Here is a 23,592-nt window from a genome sequence, read left to right on the forward strand (position 1 = left end):
GGCCTCTCTGTTCCCAAGAACATCTTCTCAGTCAGTAGTCCCAGGGGCACACAGTGCTGCTGCCACTGCTTACTCAGCCCAAAGGTGAGGATGTGCTGGGCAATACACGGGGCAGAGTGAGAGCTGTAGGTATCGCTACCAACTGCTCTTTATCAGCTACATGGCCACAGGCTGAGCCGTCTTCTTCTCATCTATTAAAGGAGGAGAATGCCCATTCCCAGAGGATGCTGAGACAAAGCAGGGGTCTAGGTTTTGGGCTCAGTAGTAGGTTTTCTTAGATATCAGTGGCAAACCAGCCACAATGGGACCCACATTCTATGAGCAGAGAGTCTAGCACTTGCCTGAGGCTGGCTTTTGTGTGTTCGGTGGAGAGGGAATCCATGTAAGGCCTGGGACCCAAGTCCTCCCTCTACCACTCAGTTCTCACTGCAAGTGCTGGATGTGGGCTTCATCTCTCACTCGCAGGGGTCTTCTTTAGCCAAGAGAATTGGTGCTCATTAGATTTTAGGGACAACACTATCTAATCCAGAGTCACTGGGTCACAGGCCTTAAAAGCAGGTGCCCTTTCCACTGGCCACAAGCTATGGAAAGGACAAGATATTTCATTACTATTGTTCAAGAGCTACAGGGGAGCTGGTCCAGTGCCCTGGAGGCAGTAGCAGAACACATGAATGAGCTTCCACCCTGTGATGATGAGCAACTACAGGCTCCACTGCAGTGCTATAGGAGTTGATGCTGGTGGCCACACAGACTTCTTCTCACCTCCTCTACCATCTAACCAGTTGCTGTAGAATCCATCCTGACTCATGGTGACCTCTGTGTGCCAGAGTAGAACTGTGCTCCATAGGGTTTTCAATGGCTAATTTTTCTAAAGTAGATTGTCAGTTCTTCCTTCTGAGGTGCCACTAGGTGAGTTAGAATTGCCAGTCTTTCAGTTAGCAGCAAGCATGTTGACAGTCCCACAGGGACTTCCCCGCTACCTATTCTCACCTAAAAGGGTGGGCTTCAGTAAGCTGGGTGGTGGAAACAGTTAACATGCTTAACCAAAAGATTAGTGGTTGGAGTCCACCCAAAGGTGCCTCATAAGAAAAGCCTGCCAATCTACTTCAAAACACCAGTCACTGCAAACCCTATAGAGCATAGTTCTACTCTGACACACATAGGGTCATCATGAGTTGGAGTCAACCTTTTCACAACTGGTTGGATAGTTGATTAGTAACCTACTAAAGTCTCTGGCCTCTGCTCCTTCAGCTATAAAATAGAGATAACATCTAATTCTGTAATAATCAGTAATTGAGTGCTTTCTTCCTGCCTGGTACTGTGAAGTGTTTCACACATCTTCCCTCATTTAATGTACACATTAAGTAAGTAAGGTGCTTCTTTAAGGCCACAAAACAGGACTCCATAGAGGTCTACCTAATTCCAAAGCCATTGATGACACACACTGATCACACAGTGGGAAGATGGTATTACTTGAACTCTACTTTGCAGAGCTGTGGGGAAAGCTGTTGGTTTGTAAATGTTTGTAGTTAATAATTTTATTTTGTGCAGAGATGGTACAGCAAATTGAGATGCCGCATACCTTCCAGGTCAAGCCACCCAATCTGTTCTCCCAAGTCCCAGGGCTGATGTGATTGGATTAGACAGGATTAAAGGCTTACTGGAACTGGAAGCCTCAGCCTGCCTCCCGAGGTTAGCCCCAGACCTTCTATCTGCCGGCAAGAAGGACAAGAGAGGAAGACAGAGCCATAAAGCAGAGCATGGTCTTGTGGATGGTTGCGGGGGTGGGGTTTGTGCAGGACCCAGCCCTCCTCTTGATCCTCATGAGGGGACAATGGATCCTGTTCTTGTCTACCCTACTCTGTGGTCTGGCTGGCCCTGAGCACCTGTTCCAGCCAAGCCTGGTGCTGGACATGGCCCAGGTACTCCTGGATAACTACTGTTTCCCAGAGAACCTCATGGGAATGCAGGAAGCCATTGAGCAGGCTATCCGGAGCCGTGAGATCCTGAGCATCTCAGACCCCCAGACGCTGGCTGGCGTGCTGACAGCCGGGGTGCAAAGCTCCCTGAATGACCCTCGCCTACTCATCTCCTATGAGCCCAGCACCCTAGAGGCTCTGCAGCCAGCCTCAGCACCCACCAACCTCACGGAAGAAGAAATGCTCAGTGAGCTGCAGACAAGCATGAGCTACAAGGTTCTGGAGGGCAACGTGGGCTACCTGCGGGTAGACAACATCCCAGGCCAGGAGGTGCTGAACCAGCTGGGGGGCTTCCTGGTGACTCACGTCTGGAAGCAGCTTATGGGCTCCTCTGCCTTAGTGCTGGACCTGCGACACTGCACAGGGGGCCATGTCTCCAGCATCCCTTACCTTATTTCCTACCTGCACCCGGGCGGCACCGTGCTGCACGTGGACACCATTTACAACCGCCCCTCCAATACGACTACGGAGCTCTGGACCTTGCCCCAGGTGCTGGGGGAGAGGTATAGCGCCGACAAGGATGTGGTGGTCCTCACCAGTGGCCACACCAGGGGCGTGGCCGAGGACATCGTCTACATCCTCAAGCAGATGGGCAGGGCCATCGTGGTGGGCGAGCGGACTGAGGGTGGTGCCCTGGACCTCCAGAAGCTGAGGATAGGCCACTCTGACTTCTTCCTCACTCTGCCTGTGTCTAGGTCCTTAGGGCCCCTGGGCGGGGGAAGCCAGACATGGGAAGGCAGTGGGGTGCTGCCCTGTGTAGGAACTCCGGCAGAGGAGGCCCTGGAAAAAGCGCTGGCCATCCTCACGCTACGGCGCGCCCTGCCGCAGATCATCCGGCGGCTGCAGGAGACCCTGCAGGACTATTACACACTGGTGAGCCGAGTGCCCACCCTGCTGCACCTCCTCGCCACCATGGACTTCTCCGCCGTGGTCTCGGAGGAGGACCTGGTTGCCAAGCTCAACGCCGACCTGCAGGCGGTGTCTGAGGACCCCAGACTCCTGGTGCAGGCCCTCAGGCCCAGGGAAAACTCTCCTGAGCCTGAGCCGGAAGCCGACGGAGCCCCAGGGGCAGCCCCCATGGTGCCTGAGGATGAGGCTGCTCAGTGTGCTCTGGTGGAGTCCGAGTTCCAGGTGTCGGTGCTGCAGGGTAACGTGGGCTACCTGCGCTTCGACAGGTTTGCAGACGTGTCCGTTCTGGAGATGCTGGGTCCACACATCTTGCGCCAGGTGTGGGAACCCCTGCAGGACACGGAGCACCTCATCATGGACCTGCGCCACAACCCCGGGGGGCCCTCCTCCGCCGTGCCCCTGCTGCTGTCCTACTTCCAAGGCCCCGAGGCCGGCCCCGTGCGCCTCTTCACCACCTACGATCGCCGCACCAACCGCACACAGGAGCACTTTAGTCGCGCGGAGCTGCAGGGCCAGCGCTATGGCAGTCAGCGCGGTGTGTACCTGCTCACCAGCCACCGTACAGCCACGGCCGCTGAGGAGTTTGCCTTCCTGATGCAGTCTTTAGGCTGGGCCACGCTGGTGGGTGAGATCACAGCGGGCAACCTGCTGCATACGCACTCCGTGCCCCTGCTGGAGACGCCCACTGGCAGCCTGGTGGTCACCGTGCCCATGCTCACCTTCATAGACAACAATGGCGAGTGCTGGCTGGGCGGCGGCGTGGTTCCCGACGCCATTGTGCTGGCCGAGGAGGCCCTGGACCGTGCGCTGGAGGTGCTGGACTTCCACCGGAGTCTGGGTGCTTTGGTGGAGGACACAGGGCACCTGCTGGAGGCCCAATACGCCCGGCCGGAGGTGGTGGAGCAGACCCGGGCCCTGCTTCGGCAGAAGCTGGCACGAGGGGCCTACCGCACAGCCGTGGACCCTGAGTCACTGGCCTCCCAGCTCACAGCTGACCTGCAGGAGGTGTCTGGAGACCACCGTTTGCTGGTGTTCCATAGCCCCGGGGAGCTGGTGGCTGAGGAGGCGCCCCCGATGCCGCCTGCTGGCCCTTCTCCGGAGGAGCTCTCCTACCTCATCGAGGCCCTGTTCAAGACGGACATACTGCCCGGGCAGCTGGGCTACCTTCGATTTGATACCATGGCCGACCTGGAGACGGTGAAGGCCATTGGGCCACAGCTGATGCAGCTAGTGTGGTCCAGGCTGGTGGGCACGGCCGCACTGGTCATTGACCTGCGCTACAACCCCGGCAGCTACTCCTCTGCCGTGCCGTTGCTCTGCTCTTACTTCTTTGAGGCAAAACCCCGCCGGCACCTCTATTCAGTCTTTGACAGAGCCACCTCTCAGGTGATTGAAGTGTGGACACTGTCCCAGGTTGCTGGCCAGCGCTACAGCTCCCCCAAGGACCTCTATGTCCTGGTGAGCCACAGCAGTGGCTCTGCAGCAGAGGCCTTCTCCCATGCCATGCAGGACCTACAGCGGGCCACCATCATCGGGGAGCCCACGGCTGGGGGGGCTCTCTCTGTGGGCATCTACCAGGTAGGCAGCAGCCCCCTATATGCTTCCATGCCCACGCAGACAGCCCTGAGCGCCACCACAGGCCAAGCCTGGGACCTGGCTGGTGTGGAGCCTGACATCATTGTGCCTGTGAGCGAGGCTCTCTCCACAGCCCAGGACATTGTGGCCCTGCGTGCCAAGGTGCCCACGGTGCTGCAGACAGCTGGCAAGCTGGTAGCTGATAACTATGCCTCGCCCGAGTTGGGCGCCAAGATGGCTGCGCAACTGAGCCAACTACAGAGCCACTATGCCACCGTGACCTCGGAACGGGCCCTGGCTGAGATGCTGGGGGCTGACCTACAGATGCTGTCCAGGGACCCACACCTGAAAACTGTCTACATCCCCGAGGATGCCAAGGACCACATTCCCGGGATTGTACCCATGCAGGTGAGACATGGGGAGTCTTGGCTTCAACCCAGTCTCAGCAGGGAGTTGACCAGTTGTCCACATGTTCAGGGCTATGTGCACAGTGCAGATCACTGGCTTCCAGACTCACTTCAGGTTTATATTTTCTCCAAGCAAATCTTCTCCCTCTCTTATCCTGTCTTCCCACCCACTCCCTGTGCCCACAGGGTCCTTCAGCACCTCTGTAGAACATTTTTCCCACAGGAGCCCAGTTGGAAACCTGGTAGAAGAGAAAGAGCTTCTCTCTTGGCTAGTGGAAGGCAGGTGTGTGCAGGGTTCTTATGGTCAGCATTGGGGAAAAGATCATTAAGTCAAGTAAGCTCTCCAAACTGTGGTTTCCTCCTCTGTAAATGTAGGAACAGGCAGAGGCCTTGGCCTCAGTTGCCTCAGAGCTAAAGCTTGGAGCCTAGACATGGGTTCTGGAGTGGCCAGGGGTACTGGGGCTCAGCCCAGAGAACCAGGCATACAGCCCAGAGAACCTTCCATGCACAGTGAGGCTCCAATGCAAGGAATCAGTGGGGGCGCAGCTTGGGCTGGTCAAAGGACAGGCTGGACAGGAAATTCTGGGCAAAGACGTTGTGATCAAAATATTTGGAAGCCAGCCCTGAAGCTCTGGGAAACACTAAAGTGGTGGGCCAAGGCTGATGGGTGTTACTGCTGGATAGGGTGAGGGGAAAGAACACACCCAGTCCTCTGGCCATCAGCTCAGAGCTCTGTCGAAAGCAAAACTGAAAGCCTCTTCCCACATTGTGCTCTTATCGGTGATTTTACAGGATAATCACAGCAAGTAAGACTAGGCCTTGGTGCAGGCAGTTCATTTGGGAGGTGATGGCTGAGGCAGGAGTGAGGGAGCAGGGACATGTGGGGTATTAGTGAGGCTGCTGCCCTGGCAAGTGTGGGGAAGGCTCCTGAGTGCAGGAGGCTGGGCATGAATCTGTTGGCCAAGGGTTGCCCCAGCGACAAGGACTCTCTCTCACTCTGGGTGAACCTGCTCACCCAGCTCAGAGAACATCTTGAAACAGAGAGTGGAGGGACAAAGGGGTGTGCTGGAGGCAGGGTCCTGTCAGCCAGGACCCACGGACAGGCAAAATCAGAGGGGGCATCTGCTATAGAATTATTCCCATTTTACATAAAGGGAAACTGAGACCCAGAAAGCTTGTAACTAAAGGTGGAGCAGGGCCTGGAGGCCAGTGTCCCCCTCAAAGCTGCCAGCACCCTGCGGACTTCTTGGCTCATTCCAGCCCACTGAGCCCTGCTGCCTCCCTTGCAGAGAGGAGAGAAGGAACGGCCATTTCAGTGGGATCTACTATGTGCCTATGCTCCTAGGCGCCCCAGGCCCCAAATCATAGGCTCATTTCTTCCCAGCGTAACTAGCAGTTCACAGTTTACAGCCAATGTGAGTTCGGAGTCTGGCATCACCACATACTAGAATTGTGACCTTGGACGAGTTACTTCATCTCTCTGTATTTCAGTGTCCTCATTGAAAACATGAGGATGATGGCATCTACACTTCAGGGTGGCTGTGGAGCTGATGATGAAGGCTGCAAAGGGTCAGGCACCTGGTAAAGGCTCAGGTACTTGGTCAAAAATGTTCTCACTCCATGCCCCACTGGAGGAGAGGAAGAGGAGGACAGGAGCATCACAGACTGTCTGGAGAAGTTGGGGTGGGGGTAGGTCAGAGAGGAGACCATGCCTGGTCCTTCCAGCTCTGGCCCCCTATAAAAATGGCAGCGTGGCATTGTCAAACCTCCTTGTCTAACTTCATAAGGAGGGGAGAGAATCATTATTAGCAGCCCAAAGCTGATTCCTATGAGGTAGAGGTCAGACATACCTCTTCTCTTCAGCCTTTTTACAAATTCTGACACCATCTATCCCTCCCACAGCACTCTTTACTTCTCTGCTGGGTTTGATAATTCGTTGCAATGGCCACACACAACTCACAGACCATACTCACAGCTACGGGGTTTATTAGAGAAGTAACAGGCTACAACTCAGGATCAGGATCAGGACAAGTAGGCCAAGTCTCCTTTCTTCAGGGAAGGACAGCTCTCTCAGCTTCTCTCAACCCCCTGAGGTCAGGGCTCCTCTCTCAGCCTCAGTCGCACTCAGGCCTGGCCTCTGCCCTGCTCAGGCAAGTGTTACAAAGCTCTTTTAGCTCTGCTAATAAGTGTCCGGAGGCGTTCCATTCTGCCATTAATCCTCCTGCCTGAAGGCACCGGGCTCTCCTGCTCGGTGGATCAGCACTCCCACTACAGCTGCCTCGTTCACTGCCAGCATCCTGGTTCTGCTGCTGCCATTTCTCTGCCATATTTGCCGCTGCTTCTCGCCTTCTTTGGTGTTACAGCTCTCTGTATCCTGGTGGGTGTAGGAGGTTCTTAACGCAGGGACCCTGAGTCCAAAGGATGCGCTCTACTCCTGGCTCTTCTTTTTGGTAGTGAGATTCCCCTTTCTCACCTCTAGGATGGGTCATTTTAAGCCTAGTGGGATGGCAGAACTGATCAATCACCTCTTTAGGGTTCCATGCACCTTATTTGCATTGTTAGCAAGCTGCCCAATCTCCTTGGTGGGTCACAAACACATTTGCGTAGTCCCACCCAATCATTTTGTGGGAGTAACAAGACCATGAATGGTTAGAAGGGCCATATTAAGTAATTCACTACCAGAGCATGGGACCAGGAGAGATGAGCATTCTTTTTAAGGAGGTGACCAATCAGAATGGGTTCAAGTTCTAGGCTCACCCCCCATGTGGCCTCCCTGGACTTCCTTCTTGGCTGACACACCATTGGAAGGGTTCTTGACACATACTAACTCCTTCCAAAATGCTAGTTTCCTTCCCATACTCTTAATATTTCTCATGATATCATGGAGATCTGCGGCTCCCTCTCTTTCTGGCTCTGAAATCTGCTCCCTTCCTAGCACTGAGCCAAGCTTCAACTCTTTCAGATTCCTTCCCCTGAAGCCTTTGAAGACCTGATCAAGTTTTCTTTCCACACGAACGTGTTTGAGGGCAACCTCGGCTACCTGAGGTTCGACATGTTTGGAGACTGTGAGCTGCTCTCCCAGGTCTCCGAGCTGCTAGTGGAGCATGTGTGGAGGAAGGTTGTGCACACGGACGCCATGATTATTGATATGAGGTCAGTGGGGGAAGGGTGGTCAGTGGTCCCTCACCTGGCCACTGTTCCCATGATTCCCAAAATGTGCTCCACTCGCAGTGTGGGTGCAGGGAGCATTCCATGGTCAATAAGTATGGGAAATTTATTGACACATTCCTGGCTGCGGGACTTATTAGAGCCTTTAATGTGATAATATGTGATCAGAGGGGGAAGGTATAGCGTGCAGTACTTTCTAAGGTCAGTTGGGGAGGGGGGCAGTCGGTGGTTTCTTGCCTGGCTAAGCCACCCACAGATGCCACAATAGAGTCACAGCCAGGTCCCCCAGCTGGGAAGAAAGAAAGATCCTGTAACACAGCCCAGGCACTAAGAGGGACCAGCCTCCCTACCTGACAGGGCTTGGGCTAGCAAGCCTAGCGGCTCTGATTTAACTGGCCTGGTGGGTTCTAAAGCTCTCCCTCAGATGATCCCAGTGTGCATTCCAGGTGGAGAACAACTGGGCTAACCTGGTGCTTCCCAGAGCTGCCTGGTCACGGATGTTGGGGAGGAGGGGCATTAAAAGTACTGAGTCTACCCTCCTGAGCCAGAATCTGCAAGGAGACAGCCTGACGGTCTATAGTGGGCAGGGTCCCTGTGAGAGTCCTGTGGTGAGTCATGTACCACCACAACCCTGGTCATAAGCATTGTAAAGCCAGGATCACAGAGGATTTGTTTGGCAATTAGCTATTAATGTTACAGTTGTTAGAAGGATAACTTCAGTTAGCCACTCCCATCTGCTTCTGTGAAAACTCCCCTTATGCAGTGAGTTTCAATTATAGAGCAAGGGAAAGAGGGGAAAGAACGCTGACAGGCAGGGTCCAGGCCCAGGCCTCCAACAACTCCCTGGTCCAGGGGTGGACATGCCCTGAGAAACCTTTATGGGCACAGGGAGGGGGAGACTGCGCCCCTCAGGGTGCTGACCCTGATACCCCCCACCCTCCACTGCTGCTGGAGAGCTCCATCCAGTTTATTGACCTGCAGAACTCACCGTGGCTCTCAGTTGTCACTACGTGGCGCTAGATCCCACAGAGGCTGATATCCTGCAAGTCTGCAGATGACCCATTCTCCATTGCTTTGGTTTTGTGTATGCCGAGATCATGATCTTGGGGGTCCTTATGGTGCCTCGGATTACTTTATTCTTCAAAATCTGGACAGAACATCAGAATGACCATCATTCTAAGTCTCTTTCTATTTAACTGTGCTGTCTACCTTTTTAAAAAAGGAGAACCACCAGCCTACAGGTGTGCTTGGGTTTAGGACCCTTCCGTTTCCAAGATTTAGAGGTACAGACACTAAGGTCACTGTCCTTGAACCCAGCCAGGGCATCCTAGGCCCTCAGCCAGAGAGGCTTCTAACATGTTGCCAGCTGTGGAGTCCTCATTTTTCAGATTGGAGACAGAGGCCCAGCAAGGTGAGGCCCCTTATCCAGGGCCACACAGTAGGGCAAATCTAAATGGCCCGGGACACAGGCTTCCTCACCCCTGGTGCAGTTCCACAACCCTGAGATCTCTGTTGTGTGTCCCACATCAGGAGACCTGAGCTAAGACCCCTAGTGGGTTCTGTGAAGTTGTTATAGAATGCAACTGGCAAAGACAGTGTTGCCCAAAATGTGCCTTACTTACAGGCTGTATGGGTGCAGGGGGCATTCCATGGTCAATAAATGTGGGAAATTTATTTACTAGCTTCTAACTACAGAGCTTGTCAGAGCCTTTAATGTGATAAAATGTGATTCCAAGGGGAAGGTATGGTATGCAGTATTTTCTAAAAATATTTGACAACAAAGTCTCCCATTCTCAAGCGACTAATACCCCTGGAAGTGCTCACTGAAGGAATTCTGTAGGAGGAGGGTGTAAAAAAGACTGAGGCTGCCTTTAATGAGAGCCCTGTACAAGGTAATGATCCCAGTCTTATTTGAAGTGAATTATCACAGAAGGTAAAGTTTCAAATGTTCTAGCTTGTAATTTTTTGTATCTCACAATTAACAAAATACAAATTTGATAAAATCTTACCTAGATAGCCTCAGCAGAGTTTTAGTCAACACATCACTTTTCTGTTAACTTGTCTGCTACGTAACTGAGTCTTAGCCTGTTGGAAGCTGTGCCCATTTGGGTTAATCATGCTTTCAATCTTGAATTTGTCTTCAAAATTTTATCATTCATTCCTAGCTGATCATAGGGAATCTGAAAGTCCTGATTTTATGCATAAGCCTTATTTCTTCTGTGAGAAGAATGCAGATCTATATTTTGCTCTTCACATGTGACATTAAACCTCATCTTCACGGTCAGGTAACCAGGTCCAAGACTGACCCCTTGTAATGCATTGGAATGATATGATGTTTGACTGGCGAAGTCTGTCAGGCTGACCCAGACTGGATAAGGCTGGTTATTGGAGCAGCTGATAGACGACCACAACCAACTTTGCTTCAGTGACAGCACCTATGCATCTAAGGACTAGAGAGGGACGCTGTCCGTCAAGGTGCCCTAGAGCCTGACCCTGGGCTCGGTTCTTTAGCCCCTTTCAGAGAAAGCATTAGGTGTGCATATTACAGCATTCCAAACATCCTTGTCAAAATAGCACTGATTTGTAATTTTTTATATAGCGATAAATATTCTAAAAGCTAAAATTCTTTCTTCCTTCTCCCATTCTTCAGAGCTTTTGTTTTTCATGCCTTGCAATTCTTAATAAATGTGTAAAAGATTTATGTAATGGTTAAAATCTGCTTATATTTTGCTGATAATGAAAACATTTGCATAAAAAAAAAGAAAAAAAGAGATCCCAGTCTTCCAGAGGAGCACTGAGAGCCTAACTGGACTCAGCCCCTCACTGGGCTCCACTCACCCTTCCCAGGTTCAACATCGGTGGCCCTACCTCCTCCATCTCTGCCCTGTGCTCCTACTTCTTTGACGAAGGCCCTCCAATTCTGCTGGACAAAATCTACCATCGGCCCAACAATTCTGTCAGCGAAATCTGGACCCACACCCAGCTTGCAGGTGCATGGCAAAGCTCTCCCTCTCCTATTTTTCATTCTAGAAGCACCTGGTTTTATTCCTCCACATTGGTAAGTCAGGGAAATCCAGCGTGGGTTTAGGAAAAAGCAATAATATAAAGCAGCTGTCCTACGCCACAGAGTTTGTGCATATGGTTTTTATTCGTTGCAAAACACATATCATGATGCCCATTTTCTAGTAGAGAAAAAGGAGTCTCACCTAAATTGCATAACTTGCTAATAAGTGAAAGAGCCAAAGTTTGAACACTGACTGGTTTGTCTAATACCAAAATGCCCCAGATTGTTTACAATCATCATCCTGCAAGACAAATGCAGAACTAAAAGGAGCCCCCCACCCCACCACCACCAAACTAAAGGGAGTTCCAGTACTCATCCTACCTGAACTCACATCAGCAGCTTTCAACACACCTGCCTGAAGAAAGCGCATGACTGACAGGGGCTGCCATTACCTGCCTTGGGCCCAGAGCAGTGGTGGGAGGATCTCCTCGGTGGCCGAGACTTCATAGGAACCTCCCGTCCTGGAGTGGAGAGCCTCCCTCCATTTCCCTTGCTCAGACAAGAGGGATCTGCAGACAAAAGTGGGGACATGCATATGACCAGAATAATAAAAAAATATAGCCCACGGTATTCATTTATGCTCTTCCTTACTACACAAGGATTTTGAGGTAGTTTCCAGGACATACGGGAGTCTCTGGATGTCACAAATGGTTAAGCACTTGGCCACTAACCTAAAGGCTGGTAGTTCAAATCTACCCAAAGGCACCTTGGAAAAAAGTCCTGGTGATCTGCTTCCAAAAGGTCACAGCCATTGAAAACCCTATGGAGCACAGCGCTACTCTGAAACACATGAGTTTGCCACGAGTTGGAATTAACTCAATGGCAACTGTTTTTTGTTTTATTTTTTTAAGGACGTACATTCAAAAATATTACAAAAGGTCAATAAAAATCAGAACCAAGTGATTCTAAACTGAGCTGTCCACCTGGGGAGCCACAAGCCACATGCAGCTGCTGAGCAGTTGACAGGTGGCGAGTCTACGTGTGGATATAATGACCCAGAACTAAATCTCAGGCCCCTTCACTTCCAGATTGTATGGAGAAGGAAGGCAGGCCCAAGGGTAATGAATTGTCTCCCAGTTTTAAAGGGCCTTGTGTCTTCCAGGTGAACGCTACGGCTCCAAGAAAACCGTGGTTATCCTGACCAGCCGTGTGACGGCTGGTGCTGCAGAGGAGTTCACATACATCATGAAGAGGCTGGGCCGGGCCCTGGTCATCGGAGAGGTGACCAGTGGTGGCTGCCAGCTGCTGCAGACCTACCACGTAGATGACACGCACCTCTACATCACCATCCCCACAGCCCGCTCAGTGGGGGCCTCAGATGACAGCTCCTGGGAAGGGGTGGGCGTGACACCCCACCTGGTGGTCCCTGGAGAAGTTGCCCTCACCAGAGCCAAGGAGATGCTCCACCACTCTCTGCAGATGGTGAGGCTAAACGCAGGCCTGCAGGGCCACAGGAGAGGCCTCGGTGGATAGAGCCCCGGGCAGGAGGGGCCTCTGGGCCACGCACTGAGGGCACCCGTGCACGTGGTCCTGCCTGACGCTCCGGGGGGCAGCAAAGGGGCCTGCTGAGCCCCCAGTGGGCTTAGAGATGGACGTGTGTTTGGAGCTTATCTAGCCTCCTCAGCAGCATTTGAATGCCCCAGTGACAGGGAGCTCACTCTCTTCAAAGGCAATCCCTTCCATTCTCTGACAACAGTTATTTGGGGAGGTGAAGTCAAGATCTATCCCTGATATGTGCTAATCTCCAACCCTGGCTTGGCTTTCCTGAAAAGTGGGCAGGGGTACTTTCTCTTCATGAATAATGATAAATCCCACTCTGATCTCACTCCCTTATCACTTCAGATCCCAGCAAAAGCCAGTCTTGTGACGTAACAACAGCAACCCTCTTGGACAGACTGTTTGATAAAAATGGAACATGAGCCACCAATACAACTACATGTGTGATTTCAAATTTTCTAGTAGCCACATTAAAAAGGTAAAAAGAACTGATAAGATTAATTTTAATAATACGTCTTATTTAACTCAATATATCCCAAATATGTTCATTTCAAAATGTAATCAGCATAAAAATTACTAATAAGATATTTTACATTCAGCCTTTTTTCATACCAATTCTTCAAAATCTGTTGCCCCCTCTACATACAGAGCACAGCTCACCTTGGCCTCGGCTCCTGTCACCTGCTCAGTAGCTGCATGTGGTTCAGGGCTCCTGAAGTAGATAGCTGAGGTCTAGGACTCCAGGGTCTGCAGACCAGAAGCTACTTTTAACTCCTGGTCTTGAATGCCTATTTGAATTTAGAATTTACCAGGTTCTGATTTTTATTGACACGTAGAGCACTCTACCCACTAGAATTATAATGGGAGTCAACAATACCAGCTACATGTGCCGTTAAAAATTTCTTGTAGCCACATAAAAAAAAAAAAAGGTGAAATTAATTGTAATAGCATATCTAACCCACAACCATATCATTTTAACACATAATCAATATAAAATTTACTGGTAAGTTTTTTGTACCAAGCCTTTGGCCCTCAAAGAACATCTGATTCTCACGCGCCCCATTTCTAGTGCTCAGTAGTCACTTGGGGCCACGTCCCCCATGTTGGGCACTGCAGGTGAGAAATCAGAGGTCCTGCTCCCCTGCCACTGCCCCCTCTGCTCCCCCGTCTTGCGATTCTCTCTCCCCACCACAGTGTGCAGTCTTAGGGGCAGAAACTGTCTTGCTCATATTAGTGTCCTATTGCCCGGGTCCTAACACATCACCTGGTACATGCAGTAGGTGCTAAATAAACACGCTTTTCCATGCAGCAGCTCTGCAGTCTCTTAAGGACGGTTCTCGGCTCACTCTGAATCCTCCCCTTCCTTCCCTAAACCCTCTTGGCTCACTCTGAATCCTCCCCTTCCTTCCCTAAACCCTCCTAATGCCATTCTGCACAGAAAACCTCGCTCTACTCCCGCTGGTCCTCATGGCCTGCCCTCCTGCACATGTGCTCTTGTAGAACAGGAGCCAAGAGTGTCCAAGTGCGCAGCAGTGTGGTCTGCCACTGTGCTGGCTGTGGCAGTCAAACTCCTCTTGGCCGGGAGAGATGGTTGTAGCATCGAGACCTCAAGACTTCCCCCAAAACTGAGCAACCCCAGGGAGCAGACCGGGGAGCCCAGAGGTGGTCTGGGGGGACACAGACCCCTGGCTGGTGCCCTGAGAGTCACGGAACTCTGCTTCTGCAGGACTGAGTGGAGAGTGACCAGGGACCCAGAATGAGAAGCCTCTAGGGCCCTATTCAAGGTCATAATGGGGAGAGGCTGGGAGGAGGAAGGGGAGTCACAGCCCCTGCAACAGCTCTCCGGAGGCCTGTGATCAGGGCTGCTTGGTGAGGATGAGGCACTGGCATGTCTGTGTCTGGTCTCAGTGGTGGGTTTGGAAAAGAACTGCCCCACCTCTACTTTGGGCTTGACCAGCAGAGCCTTCTGTGGGTACCAGGCACAGTCCTGGTGTCTTAGTCATCTAATGTTGCTGTAACAGAATTACCACAAATGGGTGGCTTTAACAAACAGAAATTTATTTTCTCACAGTTGAGGAGGCTAGAAATCTAAATTCAGAGCCTCGGCTCTAGGGGAAGGCTTTCTGTTTCTTTCAGCTCTGGAGGAAGGTCCTTGTCTCTTTAGCTCCTGCTTCCTGGTTCCTTGGAGATTTCCACATGTCTTGGCATCTATCTTCTCCCATCTCTGCTTCCTAGCTTGCTTGATTAATCTCTTTTATTTCTCAAAAGAAATTGACTCAAGATACTCCCTAAACAGATCCTGTCTCATTAACATAACAAAGAACGCATTCCCAAATGGAATTATAACCACAGGCATAGAAGTTGGGATTTACAATCCATTAAACCTAGCTACCTGACTTCCCTTCCCAGGCTCCAGACTGCTGGGGAATCTGGACAAATCTACGGGCACCCCACCAATATCTAGGGGATTCTAGGTGAATCCAGTCTCTTGAGCCAAATCCATCTCAGTATGAAGCCCAGATGGAAGATAATTCAGGCCCAAAACAAGTTTGGCTCTTGGGGAGGAGGGTTATCTCTTTGTGTAAGTGAATAAGAGGACGGTGGCTCCTCTGGGGGGTGCTGTGATGTGATACAGACACCCCCAAGGAGGTGATCGTCCTCCCTGGAGACGTAGTGGAGACGTGGACCTGGCCTTCAGGGGTCTTGGTGTGCCTTCCGGAAGCCCAGCATGTTGTGCGGTGGTAACACACATGACAAATGGACTATAAAGGTCCTGTAGAGCATGGTGGGCTATGTTCTGGCAGGGATTCAGAGCTGGCTGTCTGGGGCAGGACAGGCCTAGGGGCTGCCTTACTGTTCTTCATCCAAAGGCCAGAGCACATTGGGCATCCAAACCACAGGGTCATTTGGAGAAAGGAACACAGGGTGTGCTGGGCCACTCCTGGGCCTCCCGCTCTGGAATAGATCCTCAGAGGATGCAGGCCATCTGACAACACGTTGTGAAGGCACAGAGAGGACCCAAGGGACCTGGTGTGAGCAGCAGTGAGTCGGGGTGGGTGCAGTGGAGCAGAGGGAGGACTGCTCCCTGATCCACGGCTGATCACGAAGGCCCAGGGTAGGTAGGGTGAGGGCAGTGGCTCTGGATGCCAGGCACCCATGTCCTAGTGCTCTCGGTCAGGAGCAAGCTCTGCCTCTGCCAGGCTCTGCAGTTCAGAGAGGAAGACACCTTGCTGGAGACTTGGCCCAGCCCCCAAGGGGCAGGGGCTGAGGTCAGCACATCCTCTGCCCGGAAGGGAATATGTGGATGCCTCATGGGCTCTCTCTCTTCAGGCCAGGCCTGAGCACTGGATGGGAGGAGCCAGCTCTTCTTAGTCTCACAAACCCCTCTGCTTCCAGTGTACTTGCTTCTGCCTCCCACATGGCCCAAGCACAGGCATTGGTTGGGTCTGCAAGCCTGCGAGGGCCCTGGCTATACTCACAGCTGTAATGCATTGAGACGACTGGGCTCAGAGAGACGAGGCCACCTGAATTGCATCCCTGGGCAGGGTCCCCACCTGTGAGCACCCGTCTCTCACCCAGCTCCTTATTTTTATTTCTTAAAATAATTTATCTTAATTTTTGTTGTTATTGAAAATATACACAGCAAAACATACACCAATTCAACAAATTTTACATGTACAATTCAGTGACACTAATTACATTCTTCATGTTGTGCAACCATTCTCACCCTCCTTTTATGAATTGTTCCTCTCCCATTAACATAAACTCACTGCCCCCTAAGCTTTCTATCTGTTGTCAATTTGATCCCATATAGACAATTCTTTAAAAGAGCACAATTCTCAAGGCAGATACACTAAAACCAAACCCACTGCCGTCGAGTCAATTCCGACTCATAGCGACCCTATAGGACAGAGTAGAACTGCCCCATAGAATGTCAAGGGAGACCTGGTGGATTTGAACTGCCGACCTCTTGGTTAGCAGCTGTAACACTTAACCACTACGCCACCAGGGATTCCCTCAAGGCAGATATTCTTTACTAACTAAGCTCGTTAAAAATTAATCAAAATTCAAATACATGGAAACACAAGGTTTATTCCGAGCAGTTATTCTGTATGTATATAGGGGGAGCACTGATTCCAAAAAGCCCAAATGACTTGAGGTAGGCTAGTTACATTGAAGCTTATAAAGAAAAGAAGAGGAGGAAGAACAGATCAACCATTGGCAAATCGTAACAGGATTCACTGAACCCAGTCTTCCTCCTTTTACTGAGATCAGTTTATCAGGTTGCTGGGTGGCCCCTGGCCTTCCACCCATCTGCAGCCATGATCTCTTTGGAGATTTAAATAGAAGAGCCCAGAGTCTTTTTCAGTAAATCAGGGGGTAATGGTTTTGTTACAACTGTCCTTTTCTGGTAGGAAAGGACAAAGTTACATTGCTATAAAGCAGCTTCTGGCATAAACATAATCAATGCTTTTGCAGTTCTGGTCAGGCTTTTTAGGGTAATATTTGGTTTTGTGGATAAGAAAAACCTTAAAATCAAAGTAAAATGCTTGTCACTAATTTTCCTCTTCAACAAGCTACTGTTTGGTTTAAAGGAGACTTCAGGGGATATTTTTGGTTTAAGGTTTAGAGATTATCTCAGGACAGTAGTTAAAAGGGTTCAGCCAGCCTCAGAGGCTTGGGAAAGTCTGGACCCCATGAGAATCTGAAATTCGGTTTCACGTTTTCCCACTTTTGATCAGGGTTCTTCCATAGAATCTTTGTTCAAAACGTTCAGGAACGCACCTTGCTCTTTCTTGTGGGGTTTAATTCTATCTGGCCTGAGGCCCTCCTTACCACCTTGCTGACCAGGGTGGCCAGCACTGAAAATAGTATCCTAATCTAAGCCACTGAAAACAGCAAGGGTGCCAAAGGCCAGCCAATTCCTGCCTCCTGCCCCAGGAAAACACAAGGTGTCCTGGGGAGAAAAATTTAAATGTAATTAACCCCACTCCTCCTTCCTGCACTGTCTTCCCAGGACCCACTCAAAACTGGTTTCCAAAACTTCTTTCTTAGAAAGTGGCATAAATTAAAACACTTTGGAAAATGACTTATTTTTAAAAACTAAAGATTTATTCCATGTAATGCATATTTTGCTACCTGATGTTTAGGCCTACCACATGATTTCCATAAAACAAAGACAAAACAAAATAACACAAATGGAAACAGTAAAATCCTGAAGAGTAGACTGCAGAGGAGGCCTGCTGCCTCCTGGGGAGCAATCATTTTCTAAGGAAAGGAAGAATTCAGGGTTGGCCCAAGTAGGGGTTCTCTTCCTGTGCTCAGGGAAGTAGGGTGGTATGGGTGAGGTTAACTGCCTACATGAACCACGGCCTCGTCTATCCAGAGACCAGAAAAACTAGATGGTACCCAACTCTACCACTACTGACCGACCTCGCCAGCCGGAGACATAAGAGGTGGTCCCTGAGGAAGTGGGGAAAATCCTAGAACAAAACTATAATTCTTATATTAAAAAAAGGCCAGACTTACTGGACCAGTAGAGACTTGAGGAACCCCTGAGACTTGTTCTGAGATACTCTTTAAACTCTGAACTAAAACTACTCCTGAAGGTCACCTCTCAGCTGAATAACAGTTTGACTCATAAAATAAACAATATCACCTGTGAATCCTGTGCTCCTTAAAAAAAAAAATCACACAAAAAAATTTTTTTTTTTTTTTTTATATGAGGCCAAATGGTCAACATTCACCCTTAAGCATAGATGGGGTCAGGAGAGGCAGGGAAGCTGGATTAATGGAAGAAGAACAAAAACAGAAACATGGAGAATGTTGACACAATGTGGAAAATGTAACCAATGTTACCAAACACTGTATAGAGAAATTTAAATGAGAATCTAATTTGCCCTGTAAACTTTCACCAAAAACTAAATAAAATGTTCATTTAAAAAAAAAAGGGCAGGAGGCGGGGCCAAGATGGCGGACTAGGTAGACGCTACCTCGGATCCCTCTTACAACAAAGACTCGGAAAAACAAGTGAATCGATCACATACATAACAATCTACGAACCCTGAACAACAAACACAGATTTAGAGACGGAGAACGAACAAATACGGGAAGCAGCAATTGTTTTCAGAGCCTGGAGCCAGTGTTCCAGTCAGGTAACCTTCGGCGCCCAATTTAGGGCAGAGCCCAGGGGAGCAGATGGCACAAACAAGGGGCCCAGCCCTAGCCCCCGAACTCACTCCGGGAAGGGGCCCAGCCGGTTTGCGGTTTGCGCGGGCGGCATGGTGACGCAGCCGGTGGGAGAAGTCCCCGGGAGGCACTGACTGGTCTTGGAGCAGGGAGAGCAGCGTCCCAGCCGGGACACGCAGTCATGGCACAAGCACGGGGAGCTGCTCCACTCACCTGAACTGACCCCGGGAGGGGCCCTATCCGGTTCTCAGGGGCGGCACGGCGACGCGGCTGGCGGGACGAGAAGTCCCCGGGAGGCAGCGACTGATTTTGGAGTCGAGAGTGCACCGTCCCAGCAGGGGAACCTTGACGTTGGGCGTGGGGCTGGCAGCGGAGGATCTGACCTTGACTTCAGCGGGACAGACCCCCCGGGGGCAATCTCCACACAGCCAGCACACACAGGCAACGCGCCCCACGGGAATCTCAGATATAATAGCCATTCCAAGCAAGACAAGCAACTCTGGCTATATTCTGAGGTGCTACTCTCCTATCTCTCTGATCCCTCCCCCATCCTCCCCAGGCGGCTTCATTAACATCCGAATTGCCTGAGCCAGAGGGAGAACTCTGATAGGGATCTGACTGCATTTTTTTTTAGCGGATTTCTGGAAAAACTAGTTTCCCAGTGATGGCTCTGAGACAGCAGTCCATATCAAACCACATAAAGAAGCAGACCATGACAGCTTCTACAACCCCCCAAACAAAAGAATCAAAATCTTTCCCAAATGAAGATACAATCTTGGAATTATCAGATACAGAATATAAAAAACTAATTTACAGAATGCTTCAAGACATCACAAACGAAATAAGGCAAACTGCAGAAAAAGCCAAGGAACGCACTGATAAAACTGTTGAAGAACTCAAAAAGATTATTCAAGAACATAGTGGAAAAATTAATAAGTTGCAAGAATCCATAGAGAGACAGCATGTAGAAATCCAAAAGATTAACAATAAAATTACAGAATTAGACAACACAATAGGAAGTCAGAGGAGCAGACTCGAGCAATTAGAATGCAGACTGGGACATGTGGAGGACCAGGGAATCAATCCAACATAGCTGAAAAAAAATCAGATAAAAGAATTAAAAAAAATGAAGAAACCCTAAGAATCATGTGGGACTCTATCAAGAAGGATAACTTGCGGGTGATTGGAGTCCCAGAACAGGGAGGGGGGACAGAAAACACAGAGAAAATAGTTGAAGAACTCCTGACACAAAACTTCCCTGACATCATGAAAGATGAAAGGATATCTATCCAAGATGCTCATCGAACCCCATTTAAGATTGATCCAAAAAGAAAAACACCAAGACATATTATCATCAAACTCGCCAAAACCAAAGATAAACAGAAAAATTTAAAAGCAGCCAGGGAGAAAAGAAAGGTTTCCTTCAAGGGAGAATCAATAAGAATAAGTTCAGACTACTCAGCAGAAACCATGCAGGCAAGAAGGCAACGGGACGACATATACAGAGCACTGAAGGAGAAAAACTGCCAGCCAAGGATCATATATCCAGCAAAACTCTCTCTGAAATATGAAGGCGAAATTAAGATATTTACAGACAAACACAAGTTTAGAGAATTTGCAAAAACCAAACCAAAGCTACAAGAAATACTAAAGGATATTGTTTGGTCAGAAAACCAATAATATCAGATACCAGCACAACACAAGGTCACAAAACAGAACGTCCTGATATCAACTCAAATAGGGAAATCACAAAAACAAACAAATTAAGATTAATTAAAAAAAAATACACATAACAGGGAATCATGGAAGTCAATAGGTAAAAGATCACAATAATCAAAAAGAGGGACTAAATACACGAGGCATTGAACTGGCAAACATGGAGAGTGATACAAGGCGATATAGAACAATATAAGTTAGGTTTTTACTTAGAAAAATAGGGGTAAATAATAAGGTAACCACAAAAAGGTATAACAACTCCATAACTCAAGATAAAAGCCAAGAAAAACGTAACGACTCAACTAACATAAAATCAAACACTGTGAAAATGAGGATCTCACAATTTACTAAGAAAAACGTCTCAGCACAAAAAAGTATGTGGAAAAATGAAATTGTCAACAACACACATAAAAAGGCATCAAAATGACAGCACTAAAAACTTATTTATCTATAATTACCCTGAATGTAAATGGACTAAATGCACCAATAAAGAGACAGAGAGTCACGGACTGGATAAAGAAATACGATCCATCTATATGCTCCCTACAAGAGACACACCTTAGACTTAGAGACACAAACAAAAACTCAAAGGATGGAAAAAAATATATCAAGCAAAAAAGAAGAGGAGTAGCAATATTAATTTCTGACAAAATAGACTTTAGACTTAAATCCACCACAAAGGATAAAGAAGGACACTATATAATGATAAAAGGGACAATTGATCAGGAAGACGTAACCATATTAAATATTTATGCACCCAATGACAGGGCTGCAAGATACATAAATCAAATTTTAACAGAATTGAAAAGTGAGATAGACACCTCCACAATTATAGTAGGAGACTTCAACACACCACTTTCGGAGAAGGACAGGACATCCAGTAAGAATCTCAATAGAGACATGGAAGACCTACTTACAACAATCAACCAACTTGACCTCATTGACTTATACAGAACTCTCCACCCAACTGCGGCAAAGTATACTTTTTTTTCTAGCGCACATGGAACATTCTCTAGAATAGACCACATAAAACAAACCTTTGCAGAGTCATAAAACAAACCTTTGCAGAGTCCAAAACATCGAAATATTACAAAGCATCTTCTCAGACCACAAGGCAATAAAACTAGAAATCAATAACAGAAAAACTAGGGAAAAGAAATCAAATACTTGGAAAATGAACAATACCCTCCTGAAAAAACACTGGGTTATAGAAGACATCAAGGAGGGAATAAGGAAATTCATAGAATGCAACAAGAATGAAAATAATTCCTATCAAAACCTCTGGGACCCAGCAAAAGCAGTGCTCAGAGGCCAATTTATATCGATAAATGCACACATACAAAAAGAAGAAAGAGCCAAAATCAGAGAACTGTCTCTACAACTTGAACAAATAGAAAAGTGAGCAACAAAAGAATCCATCAGGCACCAGAAGAAAACAATAAAAATTAGAGCTGAACTAAATGAATTAGAGAACAGAAAAACAATTGAAAGAATTAACAAAGCCAAAAGCTGGTTCTTTGAAAAAATTAACAAAATTGATAAACCATTGGCTAGACTGACTAAAGAAATACAGGACAGGAAACAAATAACCTGAATAAGAAACGAGAAGGACCACATCACAACAGAACCAAATGAAATTAAAAGAATCATTTCAGATTATTACAAAAAATTGTACTCTAACAAATTTGAAAACCTAGAAGAAATGGATGAATTCCTGGAAAAACACTACCTACCTAAACTAACACATTCAGAAGTAGAACAACTAAATAGACCCATAACAAAAAAAAGAGATTGAAACGGTAATCAAAAAACTCCCAACAAAAAAAAACCCTGGCCCGGATGGCTTCACTGCAGAGTTCTACCAAACTTTCAGAGAAGAGTTAACACCACTACTACTGAAGGTATTTCAAAGCATAGAAAATGACGGAATACTACCCAACTCATTCTATGAAGCCACCATCTCCCTGATACCAAAACCAGGTAAAGACATTACAAAAAAAGAAAATTACAGACCTATATCCCTCATGAACATAGATGCAAAAATCCTCAACAAAATTCTAGCCAATAGAATCCAACAACATATCAAAAAATAATTCACCCTGATCAAGTGGGATTTATACCAGGTATGCAAGGCTGGTTTAATATCAGAAAAACCATTTATGTAATCCATCACATAAATAAAACAAAAGACAAAAACCGCATGATCTTATCAATTGATGGCAGAAAAGGCATTTGACAAAGTCCAACACCCATTTATGATAAAAACTTTTACCAAAATAGGAATTGAAGGAAAATTCCTCAGCATAATAAAGGGCATCTGCAAAGCCAACAGCCAATATCACTCTAAATGGAGAGAACCTGAAAGCATTTCCCTTGAGAACGGGAACCAGACAAGGATGCCCTTTATCACCGCTCTTATTCAACATCGTGCTGGAAGTCCTAGCCAGGGCAATTAGTCTACACAAAGAAATAAAACGTATCCGGATTGGCAAGGAGGAAGTAAAGCTATCACTATTTGCAGACGACATGATCTTATACACAGAAAACCCTAAGGAATCCTCCAGAAAACTACTGAAACTAATAGAAGAGTTTGGCAGAGTCTCAGGTTATAAAATAAACATACAAAAATCACTTGGATTCCTCTACATCAACAAAAAGAACACCGAAGAGGAAATAACCAAATCAATACCATTCACAGTAGCCCCCAAGAAGATAAAATACTTAGGAATAAATCTTACCAAGGATGTAAAAGACCTATACAAAGAAAACTACAAAGCTCTACTACAAGAAATTCAAAAGGACATGCTTAAGTGGAAAAACATACCTTGCTCATGGATAGGAAGACTTAACATAGTAAAAATGTCTATTCTACCAAAAGCCATCTATACATATAACGCACTACCGATCCAAATTCCAATGTCATATTTTAAGGGGATAGAGAAACAAATCACCAATTTCATATGGAAGGCAAAGAAGCCCCGGATAAGCAAAGCATTACTGAAAAAGAAGAAGAAAGTGGGAGGCCTCACTCTACCTGATTTCAGAAGCTATTATACAGCCACAGTAGTCAAAACAGCCTGGTACTGGT

General features: G+C 48.1%; 1 protein-coding gene across 1 annotated transcript; it reads left to right on the plus strand.

Moving 5' to 3' along the window:
- Positions 1-1,749: 1,749 nt before the first annotated feature.
- RBP3 (retinol binding protein 3) lies at positions 1,750-12,575 on the plus strand. Its single transcript, XM_003409096.3, has 4 exons — positions 1,750-4,871; positions 7,833-8,023; positions 10,886-11,028; positions 12,205-12,575. Exons 1-4 carry the CDS (start codon positions 1,761-1,763, stop codon positions 12,573-12,575), a joined length of 3,816 nt encoding a protein of 1,271 aa, XP_003409144.3. The 5' UTR covers positions 1,750-1,760.
- The last annotated feature ends 11,017 nt before the right edge of the window (positions 12,576-23,592 follow it).

This window comes from Loxodonta africana, chromosome 16 (genome assembly GCF_030014295.1).
Source record: "Loxodonta africana isolate mLoxAfr1 chromosome 16, mLoxAfr1.hap2, whole genome shotgun sequence".
In the NCBI taxonomy this organism is placed as follows: Eukaryota; Metazoa; Chordata; class Mammalia; order Proboscidea; family Elephantidae; genus Loxodonta; species Loxodonta africana.

What these genes read in the sequence shown, in the direction of transcription:
- RBP3 (XM_003409096.3), top strand. Translation starts at nt 1,761, where the DNA reads ATGGTCTTGTGGATGGTTGCGGGGGTGGGGTTTGTGCAGGACCCAGCC. An exon ending in CCGGGATTGTACCCATGCAG is followed by an intron (nt 4,872 to 7,832) that starts GTGAGACATGGG and finishes CAACTCTTTCAG; the next exon opens with ATTCCTTCCCCTGAAGCCTT. An exon ending in GACCCACACCCAGCTTGCAG is followed by an intron (nt 11,029 to 12,204) that starts GTGCATGGCAAA and finishes TGTGTCTTCCAG; the next exon opens with GTGAACGCTACGGCTCCAAG.